This window comes from Pelmatolapia mariae, linkage group LG17, assembly GCF_036321145.2.
Source record: "Pelmatolapia mariae isolate MD_Pm_ZW linkage group LG17, Pm_UMD_F_2, whole genome shotgun sequence".
NCBI lineage: Eukaryota > Metazoa > Chordata > Actinopteri > Cichliformes > Cichlidae > Pelmatolapia > Pelmatolapia mariae.
Window position 1 is genome coordinate 17,652,274 of NC_086242.1, and position 26,709 is coordinate 17,678,982.

Genomic DNA, 26,709 nt, shown 5'->3' on the forward strand with positions numbered 1-26,709 from the left:
GTTGGTACAATACAGGATTCATGCTTTCATATTTACACAAAATTCTGACCCTATGTTGCAGCAGCAATAAAAACTAATCAGAAAAGATGTTTTTTCCAAATGTCTGTTGTCCAAATTTGTTACCTTAGTCACCTTAGTTTCCTGATGACAATTCTGCTATTGTAGCCCATCTTCTTTAAGGTTTCTGATGCTCTTCTGCATATTTTGGTAATAAGAGATTTTTTTTTAGTTACTTTTTGCTTCCTACCAGCTTTTCCTTTGAATTTAGAATTTTTCCTTTTTTTTAATCAGTGCACATTAGGTGAAAACACCTCTTTGCTTATTTTAAGCTTTTCATGGATGCTCAGATATTTTTGTAATTCCACTAAATTGGCTCTGCATTGCAGAAAAACTCATTCACAGAGGTGTGACAGAAAGAGAGAGAGAGAGAGAGAAAAAAAGATCAGTTAAATCCAAACAGACCAAAAACTCAAACACTGGACAGGAAGTCGAGACCAGGACTGCATGAGTAAACTGGTTGCACTGTGCGTCTGTTGTGTGTGCGTGTTAATTAGTGCAGGATTAGGCTGAGCTGGAGGAAAGTTGCAGCCTGCAGCACTTCACACTGAGATATGCAGAGATCCTCTCAAGTGCCCGACTAAAAGCCGCACTGATGGTAACTCAGTGCCACACTCCCTGTGAAAGTCAAGACCACCCCAGAGCTCTCTGCAGGACTGCACACTGACAGGTACGTCTGTCTTTTATTATTTACACAGTCTGAGTATCTGAGCATTTCCATTTCCAACATAGGTTGCACCTTTTTATTGGTGTCCGCTTTGCAAAAATGATATGCAGCATTTGACAGTCTGTTTGCATCATTTATTAAAAATATAACTAGTTTGAAAGAGTCAGTGGGGTTTTTTAGCACCTCTTTATATATTTATACAAAAAAAACTATGAATGGGAAATTTTTTCAAAAAAATATACCAAAAATGTCATAATGATCTGACAGCTGTTTGTTATGCTGTAAAAAGAAGAAAAATGTTCATTGTTAAACAAGAAAATGTGGCAGCAGCAAAAGGGGTTCCATTTTTTTAAAATTTTTTTTATTTTAAAACGCTTTAAAATATGCTTTTGGGGGGTAATTTACTTTATTCTAAAGTAGTTTAAAACCTTCCAAAAAATTAAGTAAAATGTTCAGAATGAGAAGAAATAACATCTATGAGATCATGTCCAAAACTTCTATAGTTTGTTGAAGAGATTTCAACCTGAAGCTGAACCAGCGCCAGTCTGTACCTTTGTTTAATACCAGTTTGTACCACAAAGGGGCACAGGGATTGAACAAAACCTGTATTTCACCAGGGGAGCTATGTGGCAAAAAGCAACACTTTTAGAAAAAAAATAGGGGTAGCTAAAACAAGAATCATAAATTAAACAGTAGCAAAAATCTGAGCTGAGCCTCCTGCTGGTGAAAGCATCCCTCAATTCATTATATTCCACTTGTCCAAAGTCAGGTTAGGGTGGCAATAGGCTAAAGACTGTATTCTAGGCATCCTTCTGGTCAGCCATAATTTCCAGTGTCTCCAGAGGGATACTGGAAATTCCCAGGCCAAACAACTGGCAGAAGGTGCCCAACTGGGGTCTCCTCTAATGGGGCACCCAGTTGGGCATAACCAGGAAACAACAAAAATAATACGCAAAATATATGTTTTTTCCAACATGGCTGAAAGACAGAGAATTAAAATTCTGGTGTTTATGTGAGAGTATTTAAAGCCAGCAGATCATGTTTAAATGATCTTGTTCAGTAGTTAAGACTTTGTTTTTATATATTTTTGTATTTTTTCAGCAATCTGGAGCTGTTAAATGAGGAGGTTCACTGCTTCATCACTTTTTGTTCAAGGGGAACATTTAGAAGAAGATCCGTGCAGTGTAAGTGTACGCTTCAATTTATCTGTAATACAGTTTAGTGGCCAACAGGTGGAGTTGTTCCCTTTGTGTTGCCATATTGCTCTCTCAAACCAGATCAGGCTCAGGGGGCTTTTTATATCCCCTTGACTCAGCATTTCAGCAAACAACAGTCCTCTCAGAAAGGCGACTTTTCATCTAAATCTTCAAATTAATTTAGAACAAAGAGCCAGAAGTGCTTTGATGTGATAACACGGAGGCTTGAGTGGCATTTAGTGCGCTCTTCAGGCTGATTTCTACATTTCTATTCAGTGAACGGTTCATTTGTTACTCATCTGTTCTGCCTACATCTCACGTCAGCTGATAGCTATTGTCTGATTCATCTTCTGCAAATGGAGCAGATAATCCCGTCTCTGCCTTTGTGTTTGCTGATGCAGCGCTACGCTGAAGTAGCAGCTGGTAGAAACAGCACCAGGGAGTCTAAAGAGGGTCATCCTAACACCGAGACACCCTTTCTCTTCTCCACCTGTCTTGCCAGCTATCATAACTCTTAAGTGTCCACAGCTTCATGCCTCCTCTTTATCGATTCTCTTTACCGTCCTTCACTTTTGCCCCTCTCTCCCTCCCCGTCCTCTCCTTTTTCATCATTCATGACCGATTTTCTCCCACGAGGGGGGTTTGACTCCTAGAGGAGCTCCCTTTTTCTTTTTTCCACTTTCTTTTTTAAAAAGTCTCTAATTCTCTAAATGTTAACTCAACTTAGTGGGTCATAGTCATTGCCTCAGGCCTTTGATTTTTTTTATAGACCTCCCCTGTCCTTTGGCTTTTAAAATGTCCCAGTTCTGCCCACTTCCCACGACTGATACTGCGCACATGAAGGAGAAATTCAAAGCTTGACTGAGAAATGTTTTGTTAATGTTTCTCCCCCCACAGCCTTGAAGAGATCACCTGTCAGTCACTGGCATCACCTCCCTTGGTTTTCTATAGCGAGATCACAATCCCTTTTCTCTTTGTTCATCATTTGTGCTTGCTTTGGAAAAGCACAGGTCTGTTAATGCTGCAGGTCTACTATTGTTTTTCAATATATCAAGACTTTTTGCCATAATTTATAAGTACTACAGTTCCTGAAATGCACCCGAAGGAGAGGCTGAAAGAGTTTTCATTGAGGATACCTGCCAGGTTTTAACTAAAGTTCCTTAGCGGATCCAAATGCAGGGCTTGACTTGGGGGTAAAGGCATCAGAGTAAATGTTAACTTATGAAAAAGTAACAGAAAAAAATGAGGAGGATCTACAGAATACTCCAAATGTACACCATCAGGAAAATAACAAAACTCCAAAACAAGCGGGAGCAGGAAAATTAAGTTAATAAGACAGGAGACTAGAGCAGAGAGTTAGGGAAGGCAAGAGAAGAGGAAATACTATATTATAATTATCCAGAAAAGACTCCACCTTTTGGCCAGCGGCAGATGGGATAGGCTTCCTGACCCTGAATTTGATAAGGAGAAAATGGATGGATGGGCAAAGGGGAGGTCGAAGAAAAAGCAGTTACCAAAATAAAACATGAAGTAGAAACGATGAAGACAACGATAAGACGGAGGGACTCTGTAGACACTAGCAAAATATGAACATGGAGACATAAGAAAGGAGGGCAGTACACTAAACATGCTTACCTGTCTCTAGTTGATATGACCACTCTTACTTACATCACACAGAGCCAAGAGTAGAAAAAAACTGTCTTAAATCAAGCACTCTGAACTTTAAACTGACTTCGTTATTTGAAACATTTGTCCTTGAGTCCTCTCTTCACCCATGAGGACTCTGATGGTGTCATGGTCCTGGGTCTGGTGATCCAATGTTTATGTTTTTGATTATTTATATTCTGAATTTTGGGGATTTCTAGTATTTAGGTTTTGTGTCTATGCCTCCCTTGTGTGCTCTGTGTTGCATCTAGTTTTTGTGGTTTCCCGTTTTACTTTGACAGTCCTGTGTCCTGTGTTCGTGCATTCTGTTTTGCTTCCTCCCTGTCTTCTGTGTGTGTGTGTATGTGTGTGTGTGTGCGCACGCGCGCATGTCATTAGTGCCAGAGTGTTCCTTTGTTACTCTCTTGTGTATTTAGTCCTCTGTCTTCTTCTGTCTGTAGTCGGTTCGTCTGCATTTCCTCTTTTCTTCCCCTTATGTTTCCAGGTTTTCGGGTTTCTTGTTTCTTTTTAATGTTTCATGTAGTGTTTGGTTTTCCCAGTATAGGCTTTGTTAGCTCTGTGTTAGTCATTCTTTGCTTTTGTTGTTCTGTTCAGCTAAAATAAATGCTCGGTTTCTGTTAATACCTACCTCTCTCCTTTGTCTGCATTTGGGTCCTCACTCCCTCATCTTCATGCCGTCTGCTTTAGCAGAGGTGACAGATGGATACATCATGGCCAACTTGGGGTTCAGTATTTCGCCCGGGGATACAAGGGATCAAACTTCTGACCTCCCACTCAGTAGATGGTAGATGACCCTGTGTATCTCCTGAACCACAGCCACAACCTGGCAGCGCATGTATGAGAGAAAACGAGGTAAAGAATAATTGGACTCCTGTAAAGGTTGTGTTGGGAGCACACAACTTGGAAAATATTTCCTTCTGCCTGAAAAACAGTGTTTGGTACTTGTGTGTCACGACCTCAATTTCTAGTTTCTGAGACGTGAGACTGCATGTCCAGGTTTTTTCAAATAAATAAAAAGGTTCATATTTGCAGAAGGACATTTTGTTCCAAATGGTACCAAAGTCAAATATAACTGCCGATCAACTGTTTGGCTTAATAAGTTTAATAAATGTCACTTAAATAGACATTGCAATGTTGGTGAGTTGTTTTAATGAACATTTTGCGATCTAGTGAGCAGTTTTAGCAAAAACTACTGTGTATTTTTCATAGTAATGAAGCAGCATGCCCTTCAGTGAAGCCTGGTTCATTATAATAGCAGCAGAGCTTCACAGATACAGTGGAATAAAGTCTCTGGATTATGTGGAAAATTGTTCTGTGTTGCTTCTATGCACAGCCTTTGAGCAGCTTTAATGTTTTAGCTGTTTACCGTCACCTGGGGGCAGTGTGACAAAAAACAGGTGTGTGGGCTGCTTGGTGTCCTTGGTGAACTGCACACAAGCATATTTGTGCAGCCCGGCCCGCATGCCCCTTTGCACAGACTCAAAATGACCCAATTGATCATAAAGCAAGCAATAAGCAGTAACCTCGGACCAAGAAAAAATAAGGCAATGCAAAAGTGCCAATATCTGCAGTTCCTTCAGTGGCCACTTGAGGCTTAATCCAGAAGCAAGTCTCTGCACAGGAGAAATAAACATAAAATATAAAAAAGGTCAACAGCCTGGTAACAAAAACGGTTTTTGCCTCTGTGGATATCTTCCCTTTTCAGCACACCTCTGCTGTGGGTTATGTAAGTTAACTGACAGGTGCATCTGACAGATTACCTGACTAATATTAAGTTTTGGTGAAATATTAGTGTTTCATTGGTCTGTTAGCACAGGTTGGCAGATAATCTATCTATAATATCTATGTCGTTGTGTCCTGTTTGGTGGTTACTGGCTGGCAGGTGAGGTGCCAGAACAACTAAAGGAACAGTGATGGACAGCGGACAGGAAGGTGTGTTTCAGGAAGGTATTCCTTCTTGCAGGTTTGGCGTTCAACTTGACAGTAAGTAAATGCCAGGATTGTGACACTTTGCAGCTTATTTTTCAACCTTGCAAGAGTTAGCTCCTTCATCCATATACAGAATCACCTGCCTCCAAAAAAGCATCAAAATTCAAACTATTAGCCTTTTAAATGCACTGGATGACTGTAGCTGCCTTCATCTTTTACATTGTCTATAGTGGTAAATCTTTACTGAACCAATCAGCACGCATGCAATTGCATATTTTATATATTTATTACTCGTGCTATTTTGCAAGTGCCCCCCTACTGCACCCTCAACTGAATTGCTCCAATATCTGTACAAATAGGGAAGTAGATTGACTCTCTTTTATTGGGTCATGGTTGAGCCAATCAGCCAGTGTGCAACGTCAGGGCAGTTACTCTCCTCTTTTATAAACAGTTTATGCTCTGGATGTAATACTGAGTGCATTAAATCATTGTTGGTTTACACTGAGGAAAAGTGTCACCAGCATCATCGTTTAAAGGTATTCAGAAGGATATGAGGATTATAGCAGCGACATTAGCAAGCAGATATTACTAAAATTACTCACTCTTCAGTGGAATTGTTATAATAACAATAAAGAGATAATAAATAAACCCTGTTTATTATCCTCTATGTGTGTAGTTTGAGTGGGAGCGGGTGCAAAGTCCAGCCTTGAATTTGGACACACACGCACACACACTCACACACAGAGGCTGTTATCTGACGCTGCAGATTAGCAGTGCTGTCAGAGTCTCTGTCCTGCAGAGTGCGTTCACCCTCAGGGAGCAGGAGATTCCTGCATTAACTCAGCATTCCCACACTCTTTCATTCCCTTAAACCTCCCTCCCTCCCTCTCTCCAAGGCTGTCCCTATCTCTGTCCCTCCTCATCTCATAATCCTCTGCTTCTTCCCTTTTGACTGGCAGTCGAGAATTGCTATTGTTGTTGTTACTGTGTGCAAAGTGTGTCCCGGCCGGTGGAGGGTGGCCGATAAGGATCAGGACAATTCCTACTGAGGCTCCCTCATGCCTTTTAAGGTAGTCTTTCCGCCTGAAAGGCACAAGTGTGTGAGGAGAGTAAAAGAACAGGGCAGCTCAGGAGGAGTGAGTGCAGTGCTGGTGGAGGTCTGACAGCTCTGCTGAGACAGGAAGCACTAGATTTCACAATAAGACGGTTGCATTGCACACAGAAGTCGACAGACAGACACACACACTACTGCCTCCTCTTAGAGGGGACTCATAAAACTTCAAAGAGCCAGACAGAGCTCTGTGATGATTTCAGAGGTCTCCTGAAAACCACGGTGGAATGCACTTTGACCTCAGTGTGTGAGGAAGAGGAGACATGAGGAAGAACTACAGCGATATTCCACTCATCTATGTGACAGAGGTAGCTTTTGAACTTTATTTCACTCTAAAATCTGATTGAATGTTGATTATCTTGTTGTCGGCTTGATGAGAGATGAAAAAGTTGCTTCTTATTTTGTTTACGTGAAGTCACCTGCAATCACTTGATAGTCACAGCAGCTCAGTCACACAAAGGTAAAAGCATTAATTTATGAATGAAATGTACTCTGATGTATAGTAAGAGCTTGATATTCCTGTAGGCAGGGGAAGGCATTTTGCTCTGATTAGATAATACATTCGTAAAAAAGGACTACAAAGAAGATTTTTTTTTTTATCTTATGCTGTGTCGCGATTACATTGGCATTTGCCACTATACATAACCAAGGAAGTTGATTTTTAACAGTCTGAGGTCGAGTGAGACAAGTTTCACCACGTTTCTCTCTGAGCGTCGACGTGTGATTGGCCTTTGGAGCTTGAATAACATCTGAGGAATGCCTACACCAAAATACAGGCTATGCACACCTATTAAAACTGCCTGGTCTGTTTTTATTTTCGCATTCTTTCTTTCATGATTGTTCTAAAAGAAGTCAACCGTGAAGTTTTCTGTTTCTGTTCCTCCTGTCTCTATCTGTCCATCACAATCTCAGCTGCTCTATCAAAATGTCCGGTTGCTGAACTCTGTGGCTGTGAGAAAAGCGTCCCAGAGCGTATCCCTGGAAGGGCGCTGTGCTTTTGGCTGCTTTTATTGTGCTGACACTGTGTGTTTTATGTGTGCACATGCATTATGTGCCTCATTGTGCCAGTATATGCACAACACAAATGCATTAAAAAAAAAGAAAGATCTTATGTAACCACTTCCACCACAATGAGCCTCTTCCTGTCCTGTCAGGCTAACAGCCTCCATCAGATAACCAACAAGGAAACAGTAGAGGGAAAAAGCTGGTAGTTTTTATCTGTCATTCTCCTCGAGGTCTCAGCGCTGCAAAAACCTTCAGCAACAAGTCTATAATCAGCTGTCGCCTGTGTTTTCACAACTTATGCATGCGTGATATGTTGTCAAACCCTCTGTGTGCAGTATGTGTGCGAAGCCTGAGAAATGTAGACACTTCCATCCGTTTACCATGGTAACCAGCAGCATTCAAGACCTTATCTCAGTGCTTCGCCTTGTCTTCCTCCTGTTGTCTCGCTGTGTTTTAACCCCATAACAGAGGGAACATCTCAGAGGACATCATAGCAAGAAACGTCTTTTTAACCTTTATCCTTAAGTGCACTTAAAGCAACACTATGTAGCTTTTGTTGTGTGGGGGCAACAGCACTCTCTGTGGCCAAATGCGGTAATTACATGAATGCTTGCATTATAGTCCAGAATAAATAGGGAACAGACCTGTAATCTAAAAAATATAAATTTGTTTTTTTCTTCTTCTGATTAATTTTTAAAAGAAGGAATTGAAACAATGTATGGGGTTCCGTATTTTGGATATTTAAAGGTTTTTGTAGTAGAGATAACTTTAGCTGTAGTAGAATACCTTTCTTTAAGTTTTAAGGACATCACTTCATGGGTGTGAAATGAGCTGCAACAGAAAATATCTAGCAGCAGCCTCCTGATCACACCACCTTCAACCACCATCTAACTGCTTCTCTCATGTGGTTTGACTTGAACCATCTGTTTTAGTTACCATTCCTTGAGGGCTGTAATCAACCAAGTATGTCATCTCTAAAATCCCATAACCCTGCCAATCATCTTACAGTCATGATAAAAAGTAGTACACTATCTGTCAGTTCTAAGGTTTTATTTGTCATGATATATATATATATTTTTTTTTAAAATGTATTTGGTCTATATCAGGTCGCAAAATTTGTTAAACACAACCTGAAAGGAACAAAAACACAAGACATATTACACTGTGCCAGTCAATTTCAACTAAAATTAAATCAAAATGTCAAAGTAACGAATGAATAACTACAGCCTGCGATTCAGAAGCTTGTAGAACCACCTTTAGCAGGAATAACTTGAAGTAATCGTTTTCTGTATGATCTTATCAGTCTCAGATTGTTGTGGAGGAGTGTTGATTCAGTTCATTGAGGTTTGTAGGTTTTTGTTTATGTACAGCACTCTTAAGGTCCAACCACAGTGTTTCAATTAGGTCGAGATCTGACGTTGGATTTACTGCTGTGCTTGTGATCATTTGTTCTGCAGAATGACCTAATTATGACTGACCTTAATCTATGAACATAAGTACAACAAAGCAATCTAGCCATTTGATAACGCTTGAATGAAACATTATCAAATGCCATTTTAGTCAAATAAATTGACTAAAATGTAATTTTTATTCAGTGCCTTAGTAAATTGAACCCCACATAAAAATCCAATTCAGTTTTATTTATACAGCCCCAAATCACAACAACAGTTACCTCAAGGCACTTTATGTTGTAAGGGAAAGACCCTACAATAACACAAAGAAAACAGGAAAAACCCCAACAATCATATGACTCCCTATGAGCAATCGCTTTGGCAACAGTGGGAAAGAAAAACTCCCTTTTACAGGAAGAAACCTCTATCAGAACCAGGCTCAGGAAGGGTCAACCGGTTGGGGGTGAGTGGATGAAGACAGGACAAAGACATGCTGGGGAAGAGAGACATAGATTAATAATAGCAAATAATTAAATGCAGTGAGGTGTATAAATGACTAAGAATTTTTATCACAGAAGACTGAAAACCATCTGGATGCCAGATGTTTTTCTGTATTGCTGCCCAGTAGATGCCAATATGTAATATGTTCTCAGATTAATGTAAAGGAGTGCACGTCTAAAACTTTTACGCATGGCAGTAACATTTCATACATTACCAAGTAAGTACAAAAGCAGGCAGGACTGCAGTGTTTCTCAGATAAAGCTGTTTAGTGTGTTGTTTCCACAAATATGAAGTCAGTCAGTCAGACAGGCAGGCATGGGCACGGCAGCACCGAGGAGAAAAGACTTTGAGCCAAATTACTATTCAGCCGTCTGCAGCTGTCAGTATAACTCCCTCTGACCGGACTCCACAGGCAGTTTTTCATGTTTCCTGACCATCTTTCCAAAGTCGCTGCCTTTAGAAATTGTTTCTAAATAAATAACATTTTTTAAATATTAAAACAAGAAGAATTATAAATATTTAGTTATATTTGGGAGTCCAGACTTCCAGAACAACCAGGAAGAACTGCAGAAATTGAATTAAAGAATAACATTATTGTGCAATAGCATTGCTATTTTTATTAGCACAAGATAAAATATTTTAAAGTGAAATGCATTTTTGATTTAGTGCACGATAGGCAGACCCATCTGCTTCCAGAAATACATGCATTTAACCAACCAGTACGGCAGCTGTATATTGTATATCTGTGTATATATAATTGTGTATATACAGCATGCACACAGTCACAGACTCACATAAACGTTTATGTCAAAGAGAGGAGAAAATGCCAGGAGGTGCCCAAAAACACCCTACACCTGCAGGCCCAAACCTCTACGTGTTTGATATAATGAAGTAAATCCACCTGATGGTTTCAGGGGTGTGTTTTATTTGTGTTGTACACTAACAGGTGCCCAATTCATGAGGCACCATGCTTCTAAGTGTACAGATGACTCAGTAATTGTGTTTCTGCTGAGCAATAAAGACCCTGCAGAGGTTTCAGAGTGGTGTAGTGCCGCTTCTTGGAGAGATGCTCGTAGATATTATGATTCTCTCGGCTGTTGAGTTTAAGCAGTAGTACAAATGCTGTCACGCTGTGCTTGATGGCAAGTTGACCTTTGAGCTTCAGGTGGTTGTTTGAGGTTTTTAATGATGGCACCTTCATGAGATTGCTTTATTGTTGTTTTAACATCAAAAACACAAACAGACCTGCAGATTGATTGACCCCCTTCTATATCAGCTTAGGACTTTGAACAAGATCTGTCCAATCCACGCTGATGCCAACCTCCAGACAGGAAAGCCAACATGCAGGTTAATCACAGAGGCCACTGGACTTTAAACATGTCTGTGCAATTATTCTGCCGTTATTCTCCTGATTCATCAACAATCAAGCTTATGGTTGCCAATTATGGGCAGTCGAAGCTGTATGATTCAAATTCACAAAGAGAAAGTTTTGAAAAAGTGAGCAAAATCATCATCTACAGAAAATATGTGAAAATAGTTTCCTTCCTGTAGTTCCTTAATGTATGGGGTAAAATCGAGCCACAAGTCATGAAGCACAAAGATGCCTCTTGATATCACATTTACAATTTGATGATTTGAATTTGCAAAAACAAGACAAAGGAGTTGAAGGATGGATGGATGCTTTGGTGTCTTCACACCTTGACTGTTTTAATTCATTATACTCTCACCATAATGATGTTTCTAGCACATGCCACCTGGAACAAATTCGGTTTGTTGTGAAGGACAAGCTGAAGGCTTTTGGCATAATTTAGTTTTGCTTTCTCCTCAGATAACATCCAAACACTTTCAGATACAGTCATCTCTTATCAAAGTGTTACAGTTTCCATTCTGAATTTCAGTGTTGTGGGATGGTTTCCTTTTATTTAATTCTATTTATAGTCTTTATTTGGCAGTGCGGTGCAGAGAGTAGACAAGAAAGCAAGGAGAAAGTGGGGCTATTGTGGGGGAAGACTTGAATACATGCAACTACTCCAACCTTTGGTATTTGGAGCACCATAAGCTCACTTGGTTGAGCTTATGGTGCTCCAAATACCAAAGGTTGGAGTAGTTGCATGTATTCAAGTCAAGACAAGGAGGAACCCTCGTCATGAATCGTCCATGAATTGGCGCCTTAAAAAGATGGAGAGGTTTATGTATGCCCCTGAGGCCTATTTACCCCAGTAGGGCCTCCCAGGGCAAAGTGGTTCCAGGTGAAGGGTCAAAGTCTGATTCTTATGATTACAATCTTTATGAAGGACTCATAAATGGACGATGGTATCTCACTGGGACTGGGGTTACAGGGTCCACACAGCCATGACTATACTGCATCTCCTGCACGTCTGTACTGTAATTTATACTTACATCGAGGTTATGATGCCATTAAAACCAAGCGAACACATGGACTGAAACAACTTTTAGAATAGAATAGAATAGAATTCAACTTTTTTGTCATTGCACATGTCACAAATACAAGTCAACGAAATGCACTTTTACTTCTGCTGTCTTTTAAAGATTAAAAAATAACATTTAAATTATCTAAAAGAGGCTGTAATGAGATAAATAATTATTAACAGGACTAGTTGCACTAAAGGGCAGGCTGTAGAACAAAAAAAAAACTTCTGTTCTCTTTTGATATTTAATGTTTCCATTTGCTTCTAGTCTCATTATGACTCACATTTTCCTCTCACACTAATTACATTTTATTTTTGCACCCAGACATTTTTATAGAGTTTATTCAGCGTGTCTAGCATGTAGTGAACAAAAGCCCACATCTTCACCATTACTCACAATCTCACATCTGCCTGAAAACTGTCAGTCCTCGTGATATAAATTTCTGAGAATGCTCGTTGCTCCACGTAGCGCTTACTGTGTTGACTTGCCAGCAGCTGGTTAGAAGCAAGTACAAGATCAGGAACTGAATTCATTAAAGACATAAAATGCATATCCTCGAGGTGAATCAGCTGAGGTTAGATGTCTGTGAGGGTTTCCGTAAAAAGAGTTGTGTGTGCATTTATGCATGTGTGTCTTTGTCTTTGCCTGCTACACTGGTAGTGGCTACAACTAACAATTTAAAAAAAAAATTAAATGGCTAAACTTGCAAGATTCCCATTAGCCTCAAAAGCACCGTAGTGCAAAACAGAAAGCGATAACAAGCTAAACTAAGCTGATGCAAGAGGCCAAAAGGAAGGTGTAAAAGTGTGCCAATAAAAGGAGCAGGAGCATAAATAATGAGAATTATTTAAAATAGCACTGAAGAAGAGTATTCAAAGAGTGTAAACCCCTCTAAGAATGAGGGCTGTACTAATACTTTGATATTTTATGATGTTTTTATTACAACATCCTGACATCAGAATGTTTTTATTATCCAGTTTTTAAGTCTGATGTCATTAGCTGTTTCCGGGTCCAAACTTCGCTTCATGTCCCAAAGTCAAATAAACACTGTGGCATCACTGAGAGTTACAAACTGTCTACATTGTTTAATCTGTAATAAAATGGTGAGTGTGGCTGCTCTATCAGGTGTAATAAATGAAGTTAAACACCCAGGCATCCATGAAAAGTTAGAGTTAGTTCGCTAGTTTCCATCTAAAGATGATATACCATGTTCTGACTGAGGGATTTCACATTAGCACAGCAAAGCTGTGGATAAGTGATGAATTGTTTCTCCCACTGAAAATGCTAAGTCCAGATGAATAGAATCAACCTTTTGGGATTACTCAATATGGTTTCAAGGTCAAATTACAATGAAGGTCAAGGTCAAATGCTTAGCCAGCCCAGGTACTCGTGTCCCCTGAGGCCTAATATATTGTTGTGAAGTTTAAGAGGGTCCATGGAAGCTTGTGGGTAATATAAAGTTTTTAGTTACATATTTTTAGGGATGGACCTTTTTAGCTGTCAAATGCTGGTAACAGTACGGCATGTGCTACACAGTGAATTTTTATAGTTTCTGTACCAATTTACATTTTCATATTCACCACATGGAGTAATGTCCTTCATTTAAATTCATGTTTACTTAACATTGATGAATGTAAATCAATATTATCTCACTTTGAGCTCTACTTTTGGTCCCCACCAACTGCTGCAGAAAATGTCTAGCTTCCCACAGTCACGTAAAAAGAAAGTACACCCTCTTTAGGTTTTGTGGTCTGAGGAAGGTTTATAAGGTCAAAAAATTGACCCCAAGATCAGTGACCATACAATACTCAGAGATACAGAAAAACCCAAGTGCTACACCTCAGACTCTACAGGCCTCAGTTAAATGTTAAAGTTCATAAAGAGACTATAAAAACGACTCGACAAGTGTTGCCTGTTTGGAACGACTACAAAGAGAAAGCCTCTTATCTCTAGAAAGAACATGCCAGCTAGACTTAGGTATGCAAAGCTGCATCTCAACAAACCACAAGGCTTCTCCACAGCATGTTAGCACACACACCTCATACCAACAGTGAAGCACAGTGGTGGAGGGGTAATGATTTGGGCTTGTTTTGCTGTTTTGTTTTGTTCTCGCAGACATTGAGTCGATCACAAACTCCTCCTCTGTACCAAAGTGCTCTGGAGTCAAATGTGAGGACATCCGTCTGACAGCTAAAGCTTGGCCTAAATATGGTCATGCAATGGGACAAAGATTCCAAGTACAGCAGCAAATCTGCAACAGAATTACTGATAAAGAAAATAATCAAGGTGTTGCAGTAGCCCGGCAAAAGTCCAGAACCCAGCCTGATTGAAATGTTCTTGTGGGATCTTAAGACTGCGAGCCATAAATGAAAACCTCAACAAAGTGAAGCAATGTTATAAAGAAGAATGTCTCACCTCTGTGTTCCCTCACTAATAAAACCAGGAGATGAGGGAGGCAGCAGACTTACGCAAACTGAACGTGGCCTCATCAGACAGTGATTAGACCGGAGCTGTTTGTGTTCAACTCTCCTGATGATAATGACCTTCACTGACAAGCTTTTATTCAACTTACTTCCTCTGCATCCTCTGATTTTTGTGCACGCACTAACGAAAGGTGCCATGCCATAGTCACCATCCATTACGCCTCATCTCTTCTGTTCATGCAATGCTCAATTTATCACCAGGGCGACAAGCAATGTTGTTAGCAGCCTCTTACTGTTGATGGCCCCAGCTGTGCGTCAGCAGACATTCAGACACGGTATGACTAATTAAAGGAAAAACGTAAACTCTTTACTCCTACAATGACGGGATACTTTGAAAGGCATTTCACCTGCTCAGTTTCTACAATAACAAACCAAAATTCGCACATTTATACCAGGATTAAACCACAAGACAACCACCTATTTTATAAAAAATAATCACCTAATTGTTATAAAAAAAAAAGTTGTGTTTTCACCGGTTGCTGTGATTTATGAAAGCCACAAGCGTGTCTGTATATTTAGTTTGTCATTAAAGTCTGAGGGGCACTTCCTCTCCTCACGTTTGAGCATGAATGCTTGATATGATAGGATTTATTCATCCTTTAACCGGTTTCCTGTTGTGTGCGTGCTTAGCTTCATTAACATATAACCTTGTCCTTGACTTTAGCCTCAAGCTGCCTGGTCTGAAAAGTTTGTAGTGTAAACAGAGGCTTAGTCTTCCTTCTGTCATAATTTATTTTGTCAGCAGAAAATAGAAGCGTTAGATTCCCTCACTTTAGTTCTATTCCTGCTTACAATCCTACCCTCATTGAGATGATCCATTGTGGTTGCTCTGTAAAGGTTTTAATACAGGTTTATGCTCATGCCGGAGGCCACTGTTGAACTGTATCACCTTATGCTGAGTTGGGTTTTGAATATTTTATCCCTATAATCCATAAGTTAAGTTTTAGGTCACATCAGAACAAGGATAAAACCTAAATACAGGTTAGTGAAGAGCACAAACAGAGAGCATGAGAAAAAATCTGCGCTTTTATAACAAATTCTTAGCAGCAGTAACCTACGTTCTTCTATGTGTTACAAGAAGTTGCTTGAGAACATTGATGCCAGTCTAACATCAGCTATACGCAAGCTAACAGCTAGTTCAGCTTATCACAAATACAAAAGGAGCTGGTTTGGCTCTGAAACGTAACTATTTGATTTGTAAAGAAACTAGACTTAAAAACGACAGAGTTCCCACAATAATTTATTTAACTTTTAAGTTTCATTCGAAGATAAAGCAAAGATGGAAAGCTAGCATGTTTTCGCTTAATGTGTCTCACAGCCAGTGTTGGGGAGTAACGGAATACATGTACCGCCGTTACGTATTTAAAATACAAAATATGAGTAACTGTATTCCGTTACAGTTACCGTTTTAAAAGGTGGTATTTAGAATACAGTTACTTTGTTGAAATAAATGGATTACACGGCGGTACTTTCCTGTTTCATATTGTGGCGGGTCAGGACTGTTTGGGTTTGTTTGACAGCTACGCTCTGTTGTTCCAGGCGGCAGCGTTACGGTTGCCATGGTTACAGGGCGACGCGCTCTCTCTGGGACTGTGTGTTTCCTGGGTGAGAGAGCGCGTTTTTGTTGTTGTTGTTGTTGTTGTTGTGCTAAGCTATGCCGAGCAGTTTGGTTAGCGGCGGTGTGTTTCTGTTGGAAAATAAACGGCTGTGCTCCCTGGCAACTCGGGGAAGCAAGACCAAACGACACATCTGTTTCCTCCTTGTCTGAGCTCGCCACAATATGTTTGGCTATACCCTCTATTTAGGGCTTTAAGAGGCCCTAATGCTCGTGTCTCAATCTCGCGTCTCATAATGACGTGAAGAAATATTTTTAAAAATGATTTAATATGAAGGCAATATAGGCAGAGTGTTACAGGCATAGCGCTAAAGAATGTAGCCTGATGGGCAGTGTAGTCCGTGCTGCAGGGAGAATGGACTGCCGTACCCGTTATGTGTCTGTGAGTGACGGAGGGAGAAAAAGGAGAAAAGTACGAGTTGTCATCGAGCAGAAACGGGAGCTGGAAGCATGTAAATATAATAATAATCACTGCAGGCAAAAGCCCACTTGTAAGTAAGCTATTAAGACTCGACTGTACACTGTGTTCGTGTTTTCCTCCGAAACAATAAGTTCTGTTGGAGCAGCCTTTCAACGCCTCCCTCTGTCTCTCGCTAGCAAAGTTGACCCAGACAACAAAGTAAAGCTAGTTTTCGGCTACGAGCCCGACACGGAACCTGAGGTATTAGCCAGAGGTCCCTTTACTACGGTTCGGAGCCGCGGACCTTCAGTAATAGTAATAAATCACACAGCAATAGTACATTCATGTAGTTGTAAAAAGCATGATAATATATTAAGTAATCCAAAGTATTCAGAATACGTTACTCTCATTGAGTAACGTAACGGAATACGTTACAAAATACATTTTGGGGCATGTAATCTGTAATCTGTAGTGGAATACGTTTTAAAAGTAACCATCCCAACACTGCTCACAGCTAGCAAAGAAAACATTGAGAAACAATGGATTATATAAGTCTCTGTTGCTCAAAAAGCTAATAAATCTATAGAGCTATTTATAAAGGAGACTTTTAGCTGTTGGCCATCCTAGAGTATGTGAATGTCGGGGTTTTATCAGCTGAGTCACTTGATATTTTGACAAAATAACAGTGAAGGTGTCGGTTTGTTGAACTGCTTCCTCTTATCTCTCGCTGACCTCTCACTTTAATGTCACATCTTTGTGACATCCAGTTCCTTTAACTCCGCCTCGGTACACCTACACATCACAGCGGTAGTCACTGATTCTGAGGGAAAAAATTAGCAGAGAGAGACCTGAAACCACTCAGAAGAAGACAAAGGGGCCTAAATGTCACACTCTAGCGGTGTGGGGCAGGCGGTGACGTAGGCGTGTGGTGGGACGACACATGAAAGCGTGGCCGCAGCCCCACGCTTTGAAAGCGTGACCCTTTAGATATTTATTTCAAACATCCTGTGATGCCTGGGTGTTTGCTCAGAGAGACTGTGCTGTCCTTTATGAAAGCTTTCACACATTCTGATAGATCTGCTCATGTAACCGTGTTTTGGATCTAATGTGAAACATATTAGACACAGCTAGGACTGGGACATGCAATAGAAATTCATATGTTTCACATTAGATCCAATGGTTTCCCTGTTTTATCGCAATTTTAAAGATGTAAAGATGAATCTGTTAACTGGAAACGCTTTTATTTTTAATATGTAAACATTTTTACTACCTCTCTTTAATCCATAGTCATAGCAGACTTGTGTCTTTGTGTGTTTTATAAATCAGAACAAAGTATAACAACTACAGCATGCTGACGAAAATGCTGGGCCACGCCTCCTAATCTTTGATTCTGGTGTATAAACACTTTTCCTTGATATTCATTATGAAGAACTCACTGAGCTCGGGGATTGTGTGTGATGTGTAAGTCACCAACTCTCTGCTCACTCGGTAACTGCAGAGCTCTAAACCTCCTCTGGCATTAACATCAGCACAAAAACTGTGCGCCGGGAGCTTCATGGCACAGGTTTCACTGGCTCCTGTAGATGTGACGCGTTGAGTTTATTATTACATATTCTCTGTTTGATTCTTGTCTACAGTTTACATTTCAATCTTCATGTATTTTCTTAGTGTTTTCAGTCTTGAATTCTTAGTTTATGTTTTATTCTTGTCCATGTTTTATTCTGCTCGTTAGTTATCTTCTGTGTCTTATATTGAGTTTTACTCCCTCCCATGTGATTGTGTTAATTTGGGGCACCTCTGGCTCATTTTCTCCCAGCTGTGTCTAATTCCCATTAGCCCTCAGCGTGTTAGCATGTGTAGTCTTGCCATTCCTATCTATTAAAAATCTTTTCTGTTTTTTCAGCCAGTTTTGAATTGTTTGTTTTTCTGGTGGACTTTGCTTTATGGACTTTCAGCAAACAAAATTAAAGGCTAGCTTTAAGTTTAAGTTTGGCTAACCAATTTCCATGTATCCATATTTGGGTCCTGAGCGCTTCAATTCATCACACTCTTGTCCACATAGTGTCGCTGACTTTCGGTTAACCTCACAAATCCTTTTTACCAGACTTTAATGAAACATAAAGGAGAACAGCCATGTGGATCATTTTATTTTAACGAACTTGGGTAATTTTGATCTGTTAGTGGTGCCGCTTTAGAAACTGCATAAACCTTTGGACACAAAATTGTAAATGACATTAGACTTAAAAGCAGAACAGCATACATACAAATATAACTGTTACATTTACTGTGATGTTATAAAATGCTTAATCTTTTGAACATAAATGTAACAGTTTATGTTTAAAACATTTAATTTGAGACATAAAGTGCATATAAGTGGCCAGATGACAATGTTAAAACTATCGCCTCTGCCGACTTTTGTTTTTGGGTTAACTGGCCAACCCACCATCTTCAGGTATCTGGTTTTAGCAACTGGTTAAAAATATTCCATCTGTCCACTTCCTTTACCAATTCAGGGAAAAGACAAGGCAAATCCTGGACAGAGAGCGAGAGAGAGACGATCAGTCACACCTATCGGCACTTTAGGATCAGTTAATCAAGCATGTGCTTCTTGGACTTAAAGGATACTAGAGTATGAAAGAGGAAACCTTAAAGGCACAGGGAAGCCCTACCTGGATTAAAAACATTTTATTCAAATGGAGATTTTTCTTCTGGGGAAGGTCAACCTGTCTTTGGCAAGGGGAGGGATGCTTATATTTATTGTATGTAGGGAAAAAAACAGAAAACAGCTAGCACGTGATTATTATTTATTTTTTTTATTTTTTTAATGAGGAGCGAAATAATTACTCTCTGGCATGGGTTAGGATCATCTTTTTTAAAATTAAGAAATATACCATTCACCTTGGTAGAGGTTGTAAGTTAGCTGTATCTTTCATGATTTAGAAAAACAATAAAACTTGAATATAGGATATACGTTTACATGTGTAAACACCACCCTCATGCATTCATGCATGACTTTAAACAGAATTTGTCAAGTGAATCAGCCAACAGCTGCTTGTGGTTGAAAGCAAGTTGCTGATAAAGCAGCAGTTTCCACAGACTGGCAAGAAATACATTTGCATTATATGCAGTGTGAAAAACAGTCATCACCTCTATTTTGGTCCTTAAGCCTTTTGTTGGAGGGTAAAATGTAAATCACATTCTCTGTTTAAACATAGCTACAGCTTCTTTTTGTACAGTTAAAATTTATACGGTACGGAGAAATAAAAATGTCCAAACATTTTTATTGTTTTTTTCCACCAACTTCAGAGGACAGTTCTTGATAATGTTTTTTGTTTGTTTGTTTTACAATAATAAGGATTTCTAAAGAAGCAGAATTCCTAGAAAATACAGAGAACAGTCCTTTGTGAACTTATTTGTAGCCTGAGTCTGTATCTAATAATGCACATGAGTGTATCTCAATGCCATCTCAAGGTTTTCCTTTATATTTCTGGGTATTGTAGTGCTTTGAATTGGTTGAAAACAACATCAGCTGATATACCTCACTCATGTTTTCCCTGTTGGTTTGACGGATTTATAACCCGGTTATTTTCACCTCCAGGCAAACAAAAACCCATCTCTGTTGGGCCCATTCAGCAGACCATCTGTTGCATATGTTGCATGTTTGTGCTCCACTGTATTTGTGTGTCTAACGGCATCGATTAGGCCATTTACGCACATAGTGCATACAATAAAGCTGCATCAGGGTTTATAAAGCTGTGGCTGTGTGACCAACCTCGACAGTACAGCAGTCTGCTGTAGTCAGCTTAAATTTACCGCCACATCTCCTTAAACCCTCTCAGCCTTTACCCACCCCCAGCGCACCCATTCAAGTGTCCCATTCATTTAGGCTTGGAGAGAAAAGGCATGGCTGGATAGCGGGGAACTTTAGCCTTCCCTGAAGAAATGCTATTATAGAGGGTGAAAAGAGCTTAGGGAGCGTGAGGAAGAGGAGGAGAAGGAGGAGGAGAGAGTCTTCTTCAGTTCATTTGCTTGAAAGAAACAGAGTTGCTTCTGAGGCAGAGATACAAAAAGGAGGGAAGGCAATAAATAAAATGAAGAAATTGAATTTAAGGCTTAAAAAAATGTGCACACAGGTTCAGATGTCTCGGAGAACTGAAGATTAGAGCACACTGTTCATGGTTTTACTAGATGTACCTGCTGCCTGGCTCATCCTGAGCTTACGAAGCTAACCTACAAGAAAATGTAATTTATTGAACACTTCTGACCTCAAACTTGGTTTGAAATGTTAAAAATGTTTTTAAACAAAGATTTAAACTATGAAGATTTTTAAATTAAATAACTGACACACTCCAAGTTATAATATCACACTAAATTACCAAATAAAGATAGCTGGGTTAGGATAACAAGATATGCATTGACTGTGGCGCAAGCTCCGTTTACAAAGGATGAGCTCGCTTATACTCTTTAACAAGGATTCGAAACTAAGATACACAGCTGGAAACCCTTTGCATCGACATGTAAGGCAGTGCTACAACCAGCAGTCCTGCATAAATAATAAACTTTGGGCTAACGTGGCAGGCTACCCATGATATTTAGGATAAACCACACAGAACCAGATCAAAAACCAGTATAGACAACTGCAACCAGATGCATGTGGTGCGCAAGTTGATTCATGAAGTCACAGTTTGAATCCTTGAGTGAGAGAGCAACTTTAATCTGAGGAGTACGAGCTTGTAAATGTATACTACTGCCATATCTAGTGCTGCTTGATAGGCAGACTCAGGGAAATGCTCAGAGATATAGCTTTATTTCTGAAACTCATAAGGTGGTTCTAGGAACCAAATCTACCAAGAATACTATTACAATTGGAATGCTAGGAACTCAGAACTTACTACACAAAAGGGGAACAGGGCCCAAGGAAGACACACAGCACAAGGATATAAGGACCATGAGGGACAACACAACAAAGGACAGAAGAAAACTGAGGACCAAAGTTTAGATGTGAGGTAAAGGCAAAGTGGACACAGCTGAACAGAATCCAACTAATGAACCGAAGAGAAGCAAAACAGAACATAACACACACAGAATGAGAGACTATTAAAATACGTTAGGAATGCAGGAACAGAAATGCAGACTCGACACAAAGACAGAAAGGGAAACACGCAGAGACAAGGCTGACCTCATTCAGAGATCAAACCAAGACGACACCAGGGCAGACTGGAAACAAAAGGGAACCAACAACAACCAAGGAACTGAGAACTAGAAACTTAGATAACACAACTCAGAAGTGCTGGGAAATAATACTGTAGTCAAAGGATGAAACACAATATAGAACTAGAATGTAAATCACCGGGTATGACCCAGGAAACATGATAACTACAGGACTTAGAAGAAAATGGTCTGTGCACATAACTGGTCGCATAATAATAAGCTTCTTTTGATCTGCTGCCTCTGTTAAATGTACTGCATTACTGCAATATTCACACAAACTCAACATTTCCTTCATAATTAAAATTAAAGCCTTCATTTCAAAACTCACGTTATTTGAAGAAAAATGGCACGGGAGATTATCCATGGCTTTGATATTCACCCTCTGAAAACTGCTTACTAATTCTCACACACCAGGGAGGAAGTGAGGGAGAGACAGCAACCATCATACAGGGAAAAATGGAGAGGGAGAGGAGAACAGCTATAGGGAGAGCACGGAGATGTGGCTGATGAAGATAATCAGACAGACAGATGAAGGAGTGTCACTGTTTTAAACTTGGCACTACAGATCTGCTCTGACCCTGTGCGCCCTGCAGTCCCTGTTCACCAATCTGCAGACGAAGAGACGTAGCCAGAAACTCCATATGTACGTGAATAGGTCTCATCTGCTGCAGATTAAGCAGCTGTTTGCTGGGAAGTTCACAGTATCAGCGTATTTCTGTTTCCCGCCTTGTGGCCAAAGATTTATTTCAGGTCTAGCCGAGAAGGACTTAGTGACGGATTTATAAAAGAGTCGTGCACCTCGCACTGTTGAATCTACATTTCAGCAGGCTTGGCTTCATGGCTGACCCGCTGCTGGAGTGTTTGATAATACCACGTCAGACTGATTACTTCTGCCTGATGATACATGTGGATGCCCAGACTGATTAGTCACTGTCCCCGCTGCCAAGCTTTAGCCACAGCAGCCTCCATCCTACTCTGCTTGTATGAAAGTCTAAGGATCCTTACTTACTCACTGCTGGGCCTAATGGGGCTTATCCCTATCAACAGAAAAACATGGAAGAACATCTGCATAGTTGAATCTAGTCTTGTGGACTAAATATAGAGGGATTACACCCAGTTTTAGTTTTCAAGGTTCCTTTGGATTGCAGCAGAACTGCAGGGTTGAAAGGGATTAAACGTGCAGTGCCAAGTTCTGCAAGTACACGAATAAGTGACAGAGAGGAAGATCGTGCAGAAGATAAAAGCCTAGAGGTGACAGACAGGCAGGGAAGTTCTCTTCCAAAGGGGAGAAGCATCCAAATGTTGGAAAATATAATTGTTGGCTCAGATTTGTAATGAAAGTGAGCAGGAGGGTGGCAGCTTTAATGGGAAGAGAGGGTGAATGTGAGGACAGGGAAGCAGAGGGAGATGAAAGAAGGGGTGTTTTTGGCTCGGCGGGGCACAGGCAGGGCTTAAAAGCGAGGAAATTTTCTGTGCCTGAGACATGTTTGAGTGTCAGGAAAAGCAACGAAGGGAGAGTGAAAATGAAGGTGTTTACGGCTGAAAATGTTTGCTTTACTCCGAGACACTTCATTTCCTGCATCATGGAGGAATATAACGCACAAATTTAGCATGAATTGATGGCAAATATATGTAAAAATAAACACAAAAACAAAACAAAAAATGTGTGTGTGTTTTAGACAATTTATAAGAACTTTGGACGTCTTTAATTATGTTATTTAAGCTAAAGTACCTAAAAAGAAAATAGTTTAAAGACTTGTTCAAACTGGTGGCTCACGCCTTACTTTGGTTAAAGTTGTTTGGAGAGGAAACATCAGACCTCCTCCTTCTCCTCCTTCAATTGTTCCCTCTGGCTGTTTCATATCTACCTGACCGCGTCCATGTGGCGCCACAAGAGGGGAAGAGGTGCTGTGCAGATACTGACTAAAATCAGAGCAGTGTGTGTGTGTGTGTGTGTGTGTGTGTGTGTGTGTGTGTGTGTGTGTGTGTGTGTGTGTGTGTGTGTGTGTGTGTGTGTGAATAATGCTGTTTTCCAAGGAAGATTCAGGGATTTTATGAACTCATAAATCATATTTGTGGTGTATTATGTTGGGGGAAAAAAAGACTCATTTGAACAGAATGAGAATCCTCTGCTTCTTTTTTGCTTTTATCAGGAGAGACGGATGCATCTGTTCTATATATTCCAAAGATATATCCCCTGCATTTCCTTTCTTTAGTGGTATAAAATGCTAAAAACAAAGGCTTGACTTGAAGTATAATTGTGAAGCATTGTGGGCTGTCCCTAAGTCAGGAAACATTTGGTAATTGTACTCAAAGTCTGACTACTACTTCCATGAAGTCATAAAGCCTCTGCTGCTGTAAGCAGTATGTGCTGCATAATAGACCTGTTGTAAAGATTTATTTTCAAATAAATCAAAAAAGGTTTCAGTGCCAGTGCAAAAACAAACACCGCTGTGGGAAATAACACCAGTCGATCAAAAGTTAGTCCCTAACTGTGTGTTTCTCATGGTAAGTGGGGTCCAACTTTCATGGCCCTGGTTTCTTTTAATCTATTTATATTTTGGTTTCGCTTCATAGATCTTCATTCTTGTGTCCATATTTTCCCAGTGTCCTTTTCTTTGTCTCCTCTCTGATAGCTCCCCTGTCTACCTTATTTCTACTTCTCGTTTTATTTTGACAAAATGCTTTTTCCTTGTATGTCGTTTTGTACCCTGCCCTGATTGGTTTGACCCGTGTCTAAACAGCCTGACGTATATACAGTCCCATCTTTCCCCCTGTGATTTGTAAGATTGTTTTAAGCTTATTTCCCACACCTTATGCAAGCTTGTTGCCACCACATGGGAAATAAAGCATTTCTGCCAGCCATAAGTCTTTTTGGTTTGGTGTGTTATTTCGTGATTTTGTTATTTACTCAGAAGATTGAGTTTCAAAATGCTTCTGAGGCACAGAAAAAGTAAGTTGCTGGGAATTGCATTGCCAAGGCAAAGCATTTATAGGGACCGTGTGTGGAGTAAAGGAGACAATATTGTGAGTAATGTGAAGCATTCACTTGCCTCCTCTATCTATTCTTCCTTCTGTGAATTCCTATTTAGTTCTTCGATCCCTTGGACTTTGTGTTATTGGTTTTTAATTAAAAGCCAAATAAAGACTCACATATTTGTTCATTTCACCCACCTGTTGTGCACTGAGCTCAATAACGCATCAGTCCAAAATCTCCCATATGTTTGCAGTAGGGTCGAGATTTGGTTAGAGCACACAAATCACATCATCCTCATCAAGCCTTTCTGTTACCATTTATTCCCGATGAATGTTATCCTGGAAGAGATCACTCTTATCAGTATAAAAGGATTGGCTTCCCTCTAACATAAAAGACCAAAACTAGGATGTCTCTCAGAGCGTGACAGGGACAGCATATCTCCTCACTGCAGGGGTCAAACACTGCTTTTTTAAAACGCCTTTAATTTGTCACCCATCTGTGCACAAGCAGCCATATAAATGCTGCATATCAGTCACTGTAAAGGAAAATGTGTCCAACTTCATTGCTCCAGCTACTCAAGAGAAATCCGTGTGCATCTCCATCCTACTTAATAGATTCAGACTGAAATGAATCAATTAAACTTTAATCAGCGCTCAATTAAACTGTCTCCGCTCCGCTTTTTCCTCCTGACACCATGGAGGAAAGATAAGTGATGCACACAGCAGTGGCCAGCAGCTTCCTGCCTCTGCTTGTCTGGATGTAGCCACATTCCCATCTGACAGTTATGAACACATTAGCTGTTCTACGTAACAGCGATACCAGACATTAGATGGGAATCATAGCTGTGAATTATTCAAGATCTTAATGAAATCCTCTCCACTTAATGTCTTTATTCATGGAGCTCTGGAAGATATGTTATCAGTTAGTTGTCATGATACTCGCATGCTTCATTTCTCTTTGGTGTTGAAAAATACATTTTTTGAAACGTTATGTGATTTGAGAGTATATAAAAGCGTGTGTCTCTGTATGTCAGCGATATCTTTTGAGGAACAAAGGAAATGGAGAAGCAAATAGACGTTTCTTCTCACAGAGTCATGTTTAAGAGCTCTCAGTCTCCTCTGCGGAGAGTTTCCCTTCCTGTTTGACTCAGAGACGCAGCAATAATCAGGCCGAATCAGGACAGCTGTGTGTCACTTAACTCCCAGTTTCCTCTCTCGCTTTCTCCCTCCGTCTGTCACATTCTCATACGCTCATTGTATGAAGGAGGTTACATGACAGCGAGGTATGGGAACTGATATTAGCTCTGACGTCAATTTTACTGGCATTGAAGTAATGGGCATTAACGCTGGAGGCGTTTATACAGGGATCGAGTGACATACTGTGCTAGCATTAACGTCAATCAAGTCACCAGTGTGGTACAGGGTTGAAAACCAAATTTCAAAACAATGACAAGACTATCAGGATGTGCTGCTCTTCTCTGGTAGAGCATACCAGAATTGCTATATCAGAAAAGCTAAATAATTCTTTATATCACACATTAACTAACAAACATTTAACATATTGTGTGGCCTCCTTTGGCCTTGATAACAGCTTGCATAGTTTTTATGGGTTTTTCAATAGTTTCTATTTTGATATTAAACTCTAGATACTTTCTAGCTGTTCCCAAAGGCTTGTATGATTGGGTCATTGTCTTGTTGGTAAATGAACCCAAGACCAATTGGGTTCAGGCCACAAGGGATTTCATGTTGCACTAAGATGTTGTGGTAGACCTTCGTCTTCATGATAGTGTTGATTTTCTTGTATTGTGTTGACGTGGCAGTTTTCAGTGGGAGTTTTATCTTTCTTATATTGCTTCTTGTGACGGTGATTAAATGCCCTTGAGTTATTGGGGGTGAATAAGTACTAACAGTGCGTAAACTAATGAGTATCATTCAGCTGAAGCACACGTAACACCGAGCTGACTGTTGCTGTGGAAAGTAGAATAGAGACACGTTCTTATTCTCAATTTATCACGTACTGTAGATGGGTCAGATTCTCTTGGCATCACACATTTTATTATTTTGACATGTAG

At 40.1% G+C, this 26,709-nt stretch overlaps 1 protein-coding gene across 3 annotated transcripts in view; it reads left to right on the forward strand.

The window, feature by feature from the left end:
* Positions 1-360: 360 nt before the first annotated feature.
* Positions 361-26,709, forward strand: part of LOC134646752 (transmembrane and coiled-coil domain protein 3-like) — a 71,033-nt gene continuing 44,684 nt past the window's right edge. Inside the window, exons 1-3 of one of the 3 annotated variants that reach the window (XM_063500643.1) lie at positions 361-727; positions 1,826-1,908; positions 2,818-4,437. In XM_063500643.1, coding sequence (XP_063356713.1) covers positions 4,423-4,437 — 15 coding nt within the window. In that variant the 5' untranslated portion in view covers positions 361-727; positions 1,826-1,908; positions 2,818-4,422. Of the gene's footprint in view, positions 728-1,825; positions 1,909-2,817; positions 4,438-26,709 lie in introns of those variants that run through there. The other 2 variants (XM_063500642.1, XM_063500644.1) reach the window with 2 other exon arrangements.